General features: G+C 41.4%; 1 protein-coding gene across 4 annotated transcripts in view; it reads right to left on the bottom strand.

Moving 5' to 3' along the window:
• Nucleotides 1-12,977, bottom strand: part of pip5k1ca (phosphatidylinositol-4-phosphate 5-kinase, type I, gamma a) — a 60,137-nt gene that overhangs the window by 4,342 nt on the left and 42,818 nt on the right. Inside the window, exons 12-18 of one of the 4 annotated variants that reach the window (XM_015036091.1) lie at nucleotides 12,795-12,956; nucleotides 11,826-11,967; nucleotides 10,542-10,574; nucleotides 10,214-10,333; nucleotides 6,237-6,483; nucleotides 2,719-2,787; nucleotides 709-798 (exon numbers count right to left, since the gene is read on the bottom strand). In XM_015036091.1, coding sequence (XP_014891577.1) covers nucleotides 709-798; nucleotides 2,719-2,787; nucleotides 6,237-6,483; nucleotides 10,214-10,333; nucleotides 10,542-10,574; nucleotides 11,826-11,967; nucleotides 12,795-12,956 — 863 coding nt within the window. Of the gene's footprint in view, nucleotides 1-708; nucleotides 799-2,718; nucleotides 2,788-5,591; nucleotides 6,115-6,236; nucleotides 6,484-10,213; nucleotides 10,334-10,541; nucleotides 10,575-11,825; nucleotides 11,968-12,794; nucleotides 12,957-12,977 lie in introns of those variants that run through there. The other 3 variants (XM_015036088.1, XM_015036089.1, XM_015036090.1) reach the window with 3 other exon arrangements.

The following is a 12,977-nucleotide window of genomic DNA, read 5'->3' as shown; positions in this document are numbered from 1 at the left end:
AGGCTCATAAATCTGTGAAAATTTAATTCAGCTGGTGACTAAAACCAATTTGAATGATCAGTTATTAGTTGGTCAGAAACTCAAAAATCGACATTTTGTGGCCCCAAACTGAAATGCTACAGCATCCCTACAACTAGTGATCGTTTGGTCTTTACTACAATACATGAAAGTTTTAGTAAAACCCTGCTTTACAGTGACTCCGCCCTCCCACATGGAGACACATTGCCTTAAAGACAAATAAGGTATCAGTAGAGATCAGGAAACAAAACTCTGATCTCTTCTCCTTTACTGTAACTATTGGTTACACTCGATACAATACTGGAAAAAGAAAAAAAAACATTTTTTTTTTTTTTTTTTTTAAAAGGGACTCAAACGCCTCTAAGCGGCATGTTTAAGAGAAGAAGATGATAAACAATGTTGGGCAGACACACATGATGGCTGACTGTGGACTAAATGACCAGGCAGGCAGGCAGGCTGTGACCATTTCCATCCATTTATTAATGAAAAATGAACGTAGGGACTGGCCTTGCTGGACACATATCAAGCCTATTCTTGAAGCGGAAATTAACCTAGAGAGCTTTTTTAACTTTTTAACGAGCCGTCCTCTCCATCACTGTAACTAGTACCTCATTACTGAGCTGGGGGAAATCCCTGAACTTTCATATAAAGAGATTTTTTCTTTTTTAAAGTCTGATGCTCATCACTTACTGTCTCTCTTTCCCAATCCCCATCTGGCAGGGTCTTAGACTCTGAGCCATAGTGTAGCGGAGAGTACACCCAGGTCCTGTCCTCTGGAGGCTGTTTTTACACGCCCACCACAGCAGAGGGGGCCAGAGGGACAGAGGAAAAGGCCACAGGCACAGAGACAAGCAGCGGGGGCAGGCAGGAGAGAAAGACACCGGAGATCACAGGAGAAAAGACAAGACAGGAAATGAAAGATTAGGGATGCATAAAGGAGGAAATGTCCGAGACAAATCAGAGTGTGAATCTGACATGCTGAAAGAGCTAATCCTAAAAAAAAAACAAAAAACAAACAAAAAAAAAGAACATGTCGATATTAATAAGGTTGTTAGAGAGCTAGAGACAGAGAGAGAGAGAGATGTAGTAAATGTGTAAATACTAACAAAGCGTGTTTGAATCACATGTCTTTGTGGCTTTTTCCCTAATGGAGGAACACCAGGTTTAGGATGAGCTTCGGCGTCGTGCAAGCAGGCAGTATGAGGAGAGAGGAGGAGGAGATGGGAGGAGCCAGGATGCCGGGACAGTCAGACACAGAAAGCATCCTCAGACAGAGCAAAGCAAGTCAACTGGCGGCTTGTTTTGTTTTTCCCTCCACTCCCCGCAAAAAATCTTCGCACACCAGTGACTTTTTCACATTACAACCTCAAACGTATTTATTTATTGCTCGAATATTAACTCGGTGAACCAACACAAAAGTTTTTATATGATTGTGAAGTGGACAGAAGAACTGCTACACGGTTTTCCAACATTTTCAACGACATGAAGTCTGAAAGGTGCCGCATCGCGACTCACTAGAACTCCCTTTCACTTTGTTTTTTTTTTTTAGGGAAAAATGTCTCCGCTATGTAAAAAACAGTTAAATCATGATTGGTGTCCGAAAGAAGCGTATTAGAAACGGGTATATTTTTTAAGAGCCGCGTTTGTGTTTGGGGTGTTATAATTTTTGTGTCATGCAGTGAGAGCCACACAGCTACCTACTAAAAGAAAAAGAAGCAATGAATAGCTCTTGTCATCACTTTTGTTGTTATTATATTACCGCTAAATCCATCCATCCATTTTCTTTATATCCTTGTCCCTTAGTGGGGTCAGGAGGGGTGCTGGTGCCTCTCCAGCTAATGTTCCGGGCGAGAGGCGGGGTTCACCCTGGACAGGTCGCCAGTCTGTCGCAGGGCAACACAGAGACACACAGGACAAACACACACATGCACACACACTCTCACTCTGGACGCAATTTGGAGAGGCCAATTAACCTGACATGTTTTTGGACTGTGGGAGGAAACTGGAGTACCCAGAGAAAACCCACGCATGCACAGGGAGAACATGCAAACTCCATGCAGAAAGACCGGGGCCAGGAATTGAACCCAGAACCTTCTTGCTGCAAGGCAACAGCTCTACCAACTGCGCCAGTGTGCAGCCCAGTACCACTAAATATTGTGATAAAACTTTAAGTGCATGTCGCCCACAGCTACTGGCTGTACAGAAGTTCATTGAACAGCCTCAGAGGAAAGAGGGTTGAACACAAATGTACGCCACACTCGGAGACAAAGAATCCTTGCCACATAAATGCTCAGTTAAATACAATAAAGTTTGTTATTTTATTGTGGCAAATTTTTTAAAACGTCACACTGCTGTACATGTGCTGTTTACGGTATGTAAAGTCACACTGAGTCAGGTCTTCTTGTCAGGGAGTCAAATGCACAGGAGGAGTCGTCGTCAGTGAAACAAGCAGATGTGACTCGACTAAGGACAGCAATGAAAAGCCTGTCTTTGGTCTACCTTCCTCCTACTCTTCACTATGAGGGGAGATCAACATCGTCACAAAAACCTCCAGCGGTGTAAAAAGAACAACAAAAGAGAAAAAAAATATATATGACAAGCAGGTTCTCTAGATAACTTTGTTTCTTGTGAAGAACAGAGGGTCAATCTAGGCTGAGATCAGGGGAGCTACACGGGCGAGGAGGCTACTGGCGCACTTACTGGCCAACACAACTGGCATTTCCTCCTTTGCCTGAAGGGAACGACCACCCAGGTGCTCCCATTGGGAAGCTGAGACGCGTTGGACAAAAACAAAACAGAGCGCACGGCGGGAGACGGAGAGGCAAAAAAACAAAAGACAAAACAGAAAATAAAGTAAAACAGAAAATGATGAGAAATGAGGTGGGAATGGATGACAGTCCTGATGGTGAGACGTCCCCTGCAGGGATCCGTGGGATGAGTCAGTGGAGGGGCAGATGGGGGAGGGGAGCGGTTCACAACTTCAGCGTCTTTTTATATCCTGCCTTCGTTCATCACCACCGTCTCGCTACTTTCGGCGGTGACTCATGAGGACAAACGCATGACTGAGACAGTGAAGACAAAGATGGAGGACGGTGCAAGAGAAGACGACAAAGAAGTTATCTGAAAGGCAGGGGATGAATGGACGAAGAGTCGAAAGAAGCAGAAATGAATCTGGTGACGGCAAAAACACAGAGAGAACTCAAGCACAAGCTGTTCAGATTAACTCCTTTTTTTGTGATTAATAAATCAAAAAGGTTCTCTCTCACGGTGATTTGTAGTCAAATGTTCTTTTTTTTATCCATAAGGTATCCATCCTGCTTCAGCACAATTTGAACATAAGGGAAAACTTTAACCTGCAGGGGGAGTTTTTTTTGTTTTGTTTTGTTTTTGGCAGTGAGCTCCATTACCTCATGAGATATGTTTTAAGAAATGTGCAGCACAATAAGATATAAGACAAGATGACTAAACTGTTTAGGATAAGGCCCATAGCCAGTTGCAACACTCTCTTTTTACATTTTGTCATGGTAAAGCCATTAAAAGTGTGGCGTGCATTTGTATTCAGCCACTTTTACTCTGATACCACAAAATTAAATCCAATGCAACCTCTTAACTTCACTTAACTGGTTCACAGCTGGTCTGGGATGGATGTAGAGGTTTGTCGGAGCACATCAGTGAATAAACAGCAAAGTTTGTAGTGACGTTCGATAGTTGTTAAAGCATCATGAAGTGGTTCTGACTTGGGCTGAATCCAAATGGGCTTCCCAGTTCTCAGATTCAAATTTGTAATTTTGCACATTTACTAACAATCTGTCATTTTCCTTTCACTGTACGGTCACATACTACTTTGTTTTGATCTTTTGCATAAAACGCCAATAAAACGCACTGAAGCTTGTGGTTATAATGTGAAAAAATGTGGAAAAGGTCACTGGTTCTGATTACTTAGCTGTGCAGTTTGTGTGCTGCGTAAATTGATCCCAGTTCAGTTTCTGCTTTTATTATTGGGGGGTCTGAACTAGAGTTTCTGGAAGATCCATTGCTGCTTGATCCAGAGCACTTAATGCAGGTAAAGTGAGGGTTGTGTGGTTAAACATGAAAAGAGACCAGCAGCAGATAATGGGGTCTAATATCCTTAAAGAACACTCCTGTCATAAAAATAAACGTGATACTCAGATGTAAAAGACTTACTAAAGACATTTGGTGCTTAAAATAAACCAAATGTAATAATAAAGAACAAAAATTTCCAGAGCAAATTAGATTTATCCACAAACATATGTCTATGTTCATTTTGTATTTGTTCTTTTGTTATAAAATATCCAGGTTTAGGGCTGCAAATAATTATTTTAGTTATCAGATAAAACATTTGGCACATTCTGCAGATCTTTCATTTGACCATTTAAGCCTTTTTTTATTTCCTAAAATGCAATAACATTCCTTTAGTCTACACTTCACCGATTGTAGCAAAGGATGCATCTGCAAAAACAAAAAAAGAAAAAAAAATAGTCTACTTATCTGTTTATTTTTTGGTTTAATAACTGGGTATCAAAAGGTGAGTAATAAGAGATTTTTTATTTTTGTCTTTTACAGAATTTGAATGAGGTGAAACTAAAAATGTAGTTCTGGGTTGAGCATATTTACAGATAAAGAAGGTTTTTCATCTTAAATGCAAAATGCACACATTTTACACAGTTTTGCTTAAATTTCTGCTCTGTGTCGTTCTTTCAGCAAACAGCCTTTAGTTAACGATCAATTAATTATTAATCACGATTAATCACGATTAATCGCGATTAATCGCTTCAGCCCTATGCAGGTTGAATCTATATGAATGAGACATGCTTTCTTGTGATGGGCTGACGCTGCTCCCTAGAAGCCCCTCCTTCAGAACAGAAGCCCGCAGCTCGTCTCAGAGTGGCTACACTTCACCGTCAGTGTCACTTTGCTTCTTGCAGAAAACAAACTCCCCGCCGCCGCGCACGCAGGGAGCCTCTCTTCTCTCCTCCTTCTGAAACACGAGCCGGCCGAGAGCGCTGTTAAGTAACCGAGGAGCTCGTTGACTAACCTGCCTGTCATTAAGCTCTCTCGTTGACACATTAGGGGGTGTTTGATTCCTGACAGGGGACAGCCAGCGGGAGTTCAGGTCGGGCAGGAACGTTCCTCGTCAATCTCACAAATACTTTTCAGATCACAACCACAGACTGCGATGCAATTTCTCGCAATATTCCACAGAAAAAAAGGGCGTTGATGACAAAGCCACATATTTTATATTTTTGGCTGAAGAAAAGCATCCCCACAGGATGATGCTGCCACCTCCATGTTTTGGTGTTTTCTGGGTGATATGCTGCAGTGCTTTTTTTTTTTTTTTCCCCTAACACACATACTGTTTTTTTATGATACTGTTTGTCCTCTAACAATCCTCTGAGACCTTCAAAGACGTAATTCAATTAAACACAGCTGGACCCTAAGTACCTAATTAGGTGATTCCTGAGCAGACTTGGTTCCACCTGGCTTTATTTATGGGTGTCAGAGTAAAGAAGTCCACTTTCTGTTTTTAATATATTAGATCAAATTAGATCCAAACAAATTACAAATGTAACCTGACGAAATGTAAAGGTTGCGGATACTTTTGCAGGGTCTTCCAGCTGAGTTTTAGGATGCGTTACTGCCTGCCAGTGCAGATCTGTCTAAAGAAAGCCTGTTGCTTTAACAGGAACAGACATGAACACCGAACATGTCCAGAATGCTTCATCTGGTAATCGACTATAATCTGATGAATTTACTGCTGCAGCCTTGTTGAAAATCACTTTAGGGAGGAGCAGGAAAGGAGACATTCACATGCTGTTATCACAATCTAGGACAGCTCAGATAAAAGAGCTGAACAGTTTGTTCAGAGAAAATCTGGGGAAAACACTTCCTTCCTTGCTAAAAGGAGGATGAGAAAACTTATCACTCTCAAATCTGAAGCTGCCAAACTGCATCGTTTGTGGGTTTTCTAACATTTCTCTTAGTACAGAAAGTGAATTAACTTAACACAGCAAACAAGAGCTCAGCACACATTTATTCCCATACCGGGCTGAACCTCCACAGCTCCTCTCAGTGCCTCTGTGGGACGGCATCGCGCAGCTCGGTCAGTAAAAATGACTCGCATCGTTCACATGATGATAAGCTGATCAACCAAAAATAGAAAAAAAAAAACAAATGATGGAAGCTGATTTCCAACTTACGAAGTAGATATCTGAGACCGGCACGTCATCGTCATCGTCGACCGAAGCCTGGCTGGTGCAGCCCGATCCGGACAACTGGCTGGCCCCGTCGGGCTCCACCACCACCACCTCGGGCCTGGGCGGGGCTTCCTCGGCCGGCTCTGGTGGAGACGGAGCGGCGGCAGGGGCGGTGGAGGACAGCGCCTCCGCCGCCGGACAGGTCGAGGGCGCTGTGGCCTCTTCTGCGTCGGCCGCGGCTTGGGGCTCGCTGCAGTGAGATTAGACGATCTGAATTAATCCCGCTGCATCTCAGTGAATCAAATTCTCACCAGAAAGTTGGTTTGATTAATTCAGTTGAAAACAAAAAGTAAAAATTTTAGGGAGTAAAATATATTTGACATATTTTTTTTTTTTTTAGAAAAGATCATTTCAGTTATCTTTGATGCGCTAATAAAGTCTTAACAGTTTATGAGCTGAATCCCATTTGAGGATATTTAAAATCTGAAGTTACAAAAACTGTAAATTAAATTAAATTATTCTCAACATGCTCTTATTCCCAGTTTCTTCCACAAGGAGCGTCAGTCACAAAAAATATTGCTAAAGAGCCCGACTCTGTATCAAAACTAAAAAAAAAAAAAGAAAGTTTAGTGGAAGGAAAAAGTATAACAGAAAAAGGAAATAACAGTTTGTTGGTTGAAGTCAATTTGGGGATACTCAAAAGACAGACGAAGTCAGCGCTTCAGGGCCGCCCACACAGATGTATCCATGTATTTAGGCTACAACTATCAGATTCCTTTGGCTAAGCCATTTCCAAAGCAGAGATAAAGTCTCAGAATTCTGAGAAGAGATGGACCGGGCTTATTCTCAGAGGTCCAACGTCCTGTTTCACATGGAAGTACATAATATTCTACATTTCTGAGAATATTATGGGATTTTAATAATCACTAAAATAAACAGATATAAACAACAGGAACATATCCTTGTGTGTAAGGAATCTCCATAACAATCGATTTTAAACTACTTTTAATTATGTAATTTATTAAAATGCGTGTGCATGCGCCCTCTCTGACAGGTAAAATTTTGGATTTAGAAGACGACTATAAAAAGTAAGGAGCACTTAGGATTTTTAAGCCGCTTCTTTTGCCATTTCTCTGCACCTCTCTTCATGTCTCTCTTCTTCTTTTTATTTAAATCTACTTGGATACAGACACAAGCCGTCAGCCGTTGCTGACATTAAGAGCTCCTTTCTTTTAAAAGAGCAGGAGAACAAGCCGTTAAAGGAAAACCGGCGCCGACTAAAGCTCAGCAGCTGTGTGTGTGTGTGTGTGTGGGTGTTTGCGTCGTAGATGTGCAAGCTCATAGATCTGCCAGCTGGCTGCTCGCTGCCACGATCCTTTATTGTTCCCGGCCAGATCATCAACTATTAGGGAGGATTTAGGCGGTCCCGCTCCGGTTTCTCGCTTTCTGAGTTGTAGTTTAGTTGCATCGGGGAGACACGGCGGCAGCAGGGCAGTAAATCGAGAAGAAGAAGAAGAAAAAAAACCAAGCAAGAAACAAAAACAACGACTTGGAATCTCAAAGAGGAAACTGATTGGCTGAGCGAATGACCGAGACAGGCTGATGGTTGCCATGCAGAGAGACTCCTTTAAACCCGATCTCATCCCGCTTTCTCTCCTTTCTGCTGTCTCTTCTTCTCATTTCACCTGTTTCTCGACTTTCTTTGACTCTTACTCTTTTAATCAATCACGCCATTCCCTTTCCTTCACCTCTTCTCACATCCATCTCTCTTTTCTTTTTTTTTCCTCCAGCCCTCCAGGCCATACGTCTAGCCACTGCCTTCTCGGCATCAAACCTGATTATTCAGTTGGTTTCACTTGAGCACAACTCTTACACCCCGCCTGACCCAGCTCAGAAATACAGCCGAACCTGCTTCTGTTTCCCTTTCATCTTATTAACTGCTTGTGTGTTTTTTTAAATACGAGCTGGCTTAAAGGTAAAACTAAACAAAGAGATGCACCGATAGATCAGCAAGAGATTTAAATTGGTTTTCCTTTGATCTGTAATCAGCAGGTCAATTAAAAAAAAAAAAAAAAAAACAGATCCTTCTTTTTCTAACACTTGCTAAATGGATCAGTACTAATGCTGCGTTCCAGTTCTGCTAGAGAATGGGAAATTCTGACTTCCTAGTCGGAAAAAAATCAACTGAATCGCCCCAGGTTACGACTCGAAAGGCCCGACTTCTTGTTTTAATACGGCCGCTCCTCGCCTCAGCAGAAATAAGCTGTTGTTGAAACAATGTTATTCCATAAGACGCACGTCTAAAACTCATGCTACATGTAGCGCCTGTAGCTCCAAGCCGAACAAATTAAAAGTGGTGTTTGTGTGTAGAAAATAAAGCTTAAAATGATGTTTCTTAGCCAGCTCCTTAACTAGAGTGTTATTACTTAGGGTTTGACGTCAAATCCAGGTAACTTCCCAGGTAACTGGAACGCAGCGTAAGAACCACCATGTTGATCAGAAGATAATCCATACACACTTTCATGCACATTACTGAGCTCATTAAATGTCAAATAAAAGTTATGGACACATACTTTGCTGCATAAATTAAGATACTTATGTAAATCCATTATTTTCTGCTACGTTTAATTCTTAGAATTAAAAAAAAAAAGTTGGCCTAAGTCTCAATCAGAGCTCAAAGAAAACCTGATCCCTATTACAAATCCAATATCTAAATTGAAATGATAAAAAAAAGGTCATCTCGGCTACATGGGAGCAGCTTCCCTCAGGCCTCCTTACCCACTGTCCTACTTCTGCAGCCCAGTACAAATAGAGCATGTGGCCCCCCCTCCTTCTCACCCTCACCAAAAAAAAAATATTGGGGCCTCCGACAGCCAGAGTCTGATCCAAACAAAACAAACGCACTCTGACGCACATTTGCATGCATGTGTGCTCTTCCCTCACAACCCAATTACAGTAGAAGCCCCGCACAGCACCTGCAGCACGTTATCCGCTGAGAACAATGGACTCCTCACTCTAATAAACAAGCGGGATAAGCAGATTAGAGATGCGCATGTGTGACAGGTGTGTTAATCCAGCAGCCGTCGGCTCCGGGAGAAACTCTGAGCCACAAAGAGTGATTGATTGAGCTTTTATTTATCACTGTCTGCAAAGTTTCAGAGCAATGTCATCAGACGGTCTCTGCTAAACAAGGCTTCCCTTTGTTTATTCAAATTTTTATTTATTTATTTTTTTGCATCAACTTTAACTTGTAGGTCTTCTGTGACATCAGAGCTTTGAGGTTTCTGCGCCAAACGCTCCAGGTAGGTGTGGAGTAACCGAATCAACATTTTTCCAAGAGGAATGGTCAAAGATCTCATCCTCTGTTTGAACCAGCCATGAAAAACATTTAAGTGTTACTCTCTTAGTGAAAAGAGGGGATTGTGTGAAGCATCGGGGGTCATTAGGGAATGAAATAGCCATTGATTTTAAAAAAATCAAACAAAATAATTATCCTATTTTCTCCTATTATTTTCTTTCTACATTTTTTTTCTAAGTTTGTCAGTATAAATTCTTGCACCTGCAGTAGGAGAAAGACATATTTTTTGAAGCGTTTTAAATTGTTTTCTATTGTTTTACCAGAGGTGCCAATAAGTGTGGAGGGAGCAGGAACAAAAAAAAGAAATTTCATCAGGTGGCGCTGTTCTCATGAATGCCATCAGTATTTTTTGCAGTAAGCAGATTGTAATCGGATAGCAAATAAATAAATAAAATAAATAAAATGGATGTTTGCTTTAGACATCCATTTTTTAAGGAAAACAATTAAGGGAACAACCATGATTAAGTGAAACAAAAAGGTTTTAAAAAATACGCTTGTAAAATGTTTTCTATGCTACAGACAACGCAGTGCGTTTTTAACGCTTGGTTTGTTTTATTGTTTCTAATACTGAACACAGCAAGTGTCAATACAGCGTCAGACCATCATGGTCTGCGTCGCTCACCTGGCGTCAGGCGAGTGCTGCGGGGCGGAGATGGTCGGCTCGCTGTCGTGTCTCTTCAGCTCCACCTCCACCGTGATGGTCTGCTGGTCCTCCTCGCGCACACGCAGCTCCTCCTGGGTCCTGAGGGCACGCAGGACAACACAGGAAATGAGACATGCACACAGATAAACACACGCAGCCACGTCTTGGCAACGGGGAAACAGGGAGCACCCTCGTAAACACACAGGCGCTCACATTTTCTCTGCACCTCTCCACCCACCGCACCCAGACACGTTTAATGCTGTGAAAACACGCGGCGCCAAAAGCGCTCCGGCTTCGTAAAACTCACCTTCCGTCGTGGCTGAGAGACTGGGTGTGCCTCCTGAGGACAGACAAAACACTGTGAGCACGGGATTTAGAGGAAAACTGAAGCAGCTGGCTGGAGTGTAGAACTAGAAAATAAAAACACTTTACCAAGCTGATGATCTTAGCAGATTTCTTCCATCTCTTCTTTTTTTTTTTTTAATCATTAACATAAATGTTTCAGGTCATCAATCAAAGACAACTTGAGTAAATAAAACAAGTGCATTTGAAACGATGATTTTATTAATACTACTTATGACAACATGACCTTAAAACTGATAGCTGGCCCAGTCTTCTTCAAGGCTTTTTTAGCATTAGCTCTCCCATTAAGCTCCTAGCAAGAAAACTAATGTTGCTGTGAATCATTTTGCCTTCCTACGTTAGATAATGACTTAGTTATTGGTTTGCTGGAGTCCCAAAGCCACAGAAATGGGTTTGTGTCCGTTTCCAAACTGACAGATGTCAAAGTTGGTTTCTCAGCTTTCTGTGAATTTCTTTAGATTGCAGCAGAGTTTGTTCTTTTAGCCTACTTCATGTTGCCTGGCAGGCTCTAGTAAAGCCATCTGCTGTTTCTGCAGGTCAGGCAATGATGAATGAAATCACAGTTCATTCATTATAATAAAAAGTTGGTTTGCACAGCTTATTTCACATATTAAATAAAAATGCTTTTGTTTTTTCTTTTTTTGCTTTTATATATCCTAAAAATGGGAAATCTACGAGGGAGTAAACTTTTCCATACACTGTGGTCACATTAGAAACTGCTGACATCACAACATACAGTTAAAGGTCAGTCTAAAGGACTTCAAATGACCTTTTAATATAAAAGAGGAAACAGCTTAGCAGGAGAATAAAGCAGAGTACATTTCTCTACCTCATTCGTTTTAAATCTATGAAAAAGAAATTTGTTCTCTGTCTGAAAGAGATTCATTTTGATAAACTATTACAGAGAAAAAGCAGCGAAAGTGTCTTTGACAATCCAAAATAAATATAATATTTGACACCTCTGGGACTCAGTATTTCATAAATCTTTTACGCACAAACACCTGATTAAATGTTTGAAGTAAATCGACTTATTTACAAGTTTCACTTGTTTAGTAGTTTTCCGATGCTTCTTCAGTCTGTAACTTTACTATCTTCAAATTCAACCAAATCGATATCAGAGCATGTATTAATCAATGATTAAAATCTGCATCGACTCTGTGGGTACTGTGAAGTCATTTGATCTACAACCAAACGTGTCTGGCTGGTGTTGCCGTCCGCTAAGGTGTACCTGTAGCGCGGATGCTCTGCCGTGTCAGACGGAGATCTTTCGGGGATGGACAAAGACGTTGTGGACGAAAGAGTGGTGGCGATCGACGCCGTGGTGGCCTCCTCAAACGACGGGGGAGTACACGGAAGAAGATCCGGTCGACCTGGTAGAGAAACGACACGGCTTGACGTACTGCGCTAAAAGCTTTTCTTCTCCAAAATCACAACTACAAACCAGGGATCTTTTTTTATATATATATATATATATATATATATATATATATATATATATATATATATATATATAATAATAACACAAGAGAGACAGAAGTTAGCAAAGACAGAGCACAATGCTTACATTTTTATTACGACTTTATTTACCAAAGATCTCAGGAATCATATCAAATCGGTGATGCTGTGGAAAGACTTATCCATTTTAACTGAATTTTTTGGAGACTTAAAAAAAAAAGGTAATTGTTCTGAGATCAATGGATGTGATTGCAGCGTTTCACTAAAGAAAAACATATTTGTCCACGTAAAGTGTCTGTTGAAACGTTCCAGAGTCTTATGACTGTGGAACATAAAAAAAGACATTTTAAACACAAACTCTGAAATATATTTTATCATCAAACTATTAGCAACATCCCGGACCCCTTTTATGTAAGGGAGCAGGTTGCTTTTTCCACTTTTAATTTTCCTGCACCAAACTACCTGCTTTCAGCAGGCGGTATTTGTTTTTTTTTGTTTTTTTTTCAACTTAACCTGCCTAACGGTAAAACCTCTGATCTTAGAGAATATGAAGCTATTTGTTTTAAAAATACTGCACAAATATTGGACAATTTTACTAAAAATGCAGTCGTGATACATTATATTAAAACGTGGGCAAACAGCGCTGGTGCAGACAGAAGATATTTGCCCGGTAGTTATTTCAGGAGCAGGTGTGCTCAGCACTCACAAATGTCTTCGTAAGTATCGCAGGCACAACATTCACCTTCGTCCTCCAGCGTTGGGAAGCTGCGGGCTCCTCTCAGGTCGTAGATGTTCTCGTCCCTCTCAGAGGCGAGCTGGCTGGCGGACCACGCCGCACCAGGACCGGCGCATTTAGGCACCGACAACGACACGCGGCCCTTCTTAGACGGAGAGGACTTCAGAGCTGAGGCAAACGGCGCACAGA

Source organism: Poecilia latipinna, unplaced genomic scaffold (genome assembly GCF_001443285.1).
Source record: "Poecilia latipinna isolate Pla-1442-1.1 unplaced genomic scaffold, P_latipinna-1.0 Scaffold357, whole genome shotgun sequence".
NCBI classification, from domain to species: Eukaryota; Metazoa; Chordata; class Actinopteri; order Cyprinodontiformes; family Poeciliidae; genus Poecilia; species Poecilia latipinna.
Note: the sequence above shows the minus strand (reverse complement) of the source record. Positions and strands in the feature narration are given on the sequence as shown.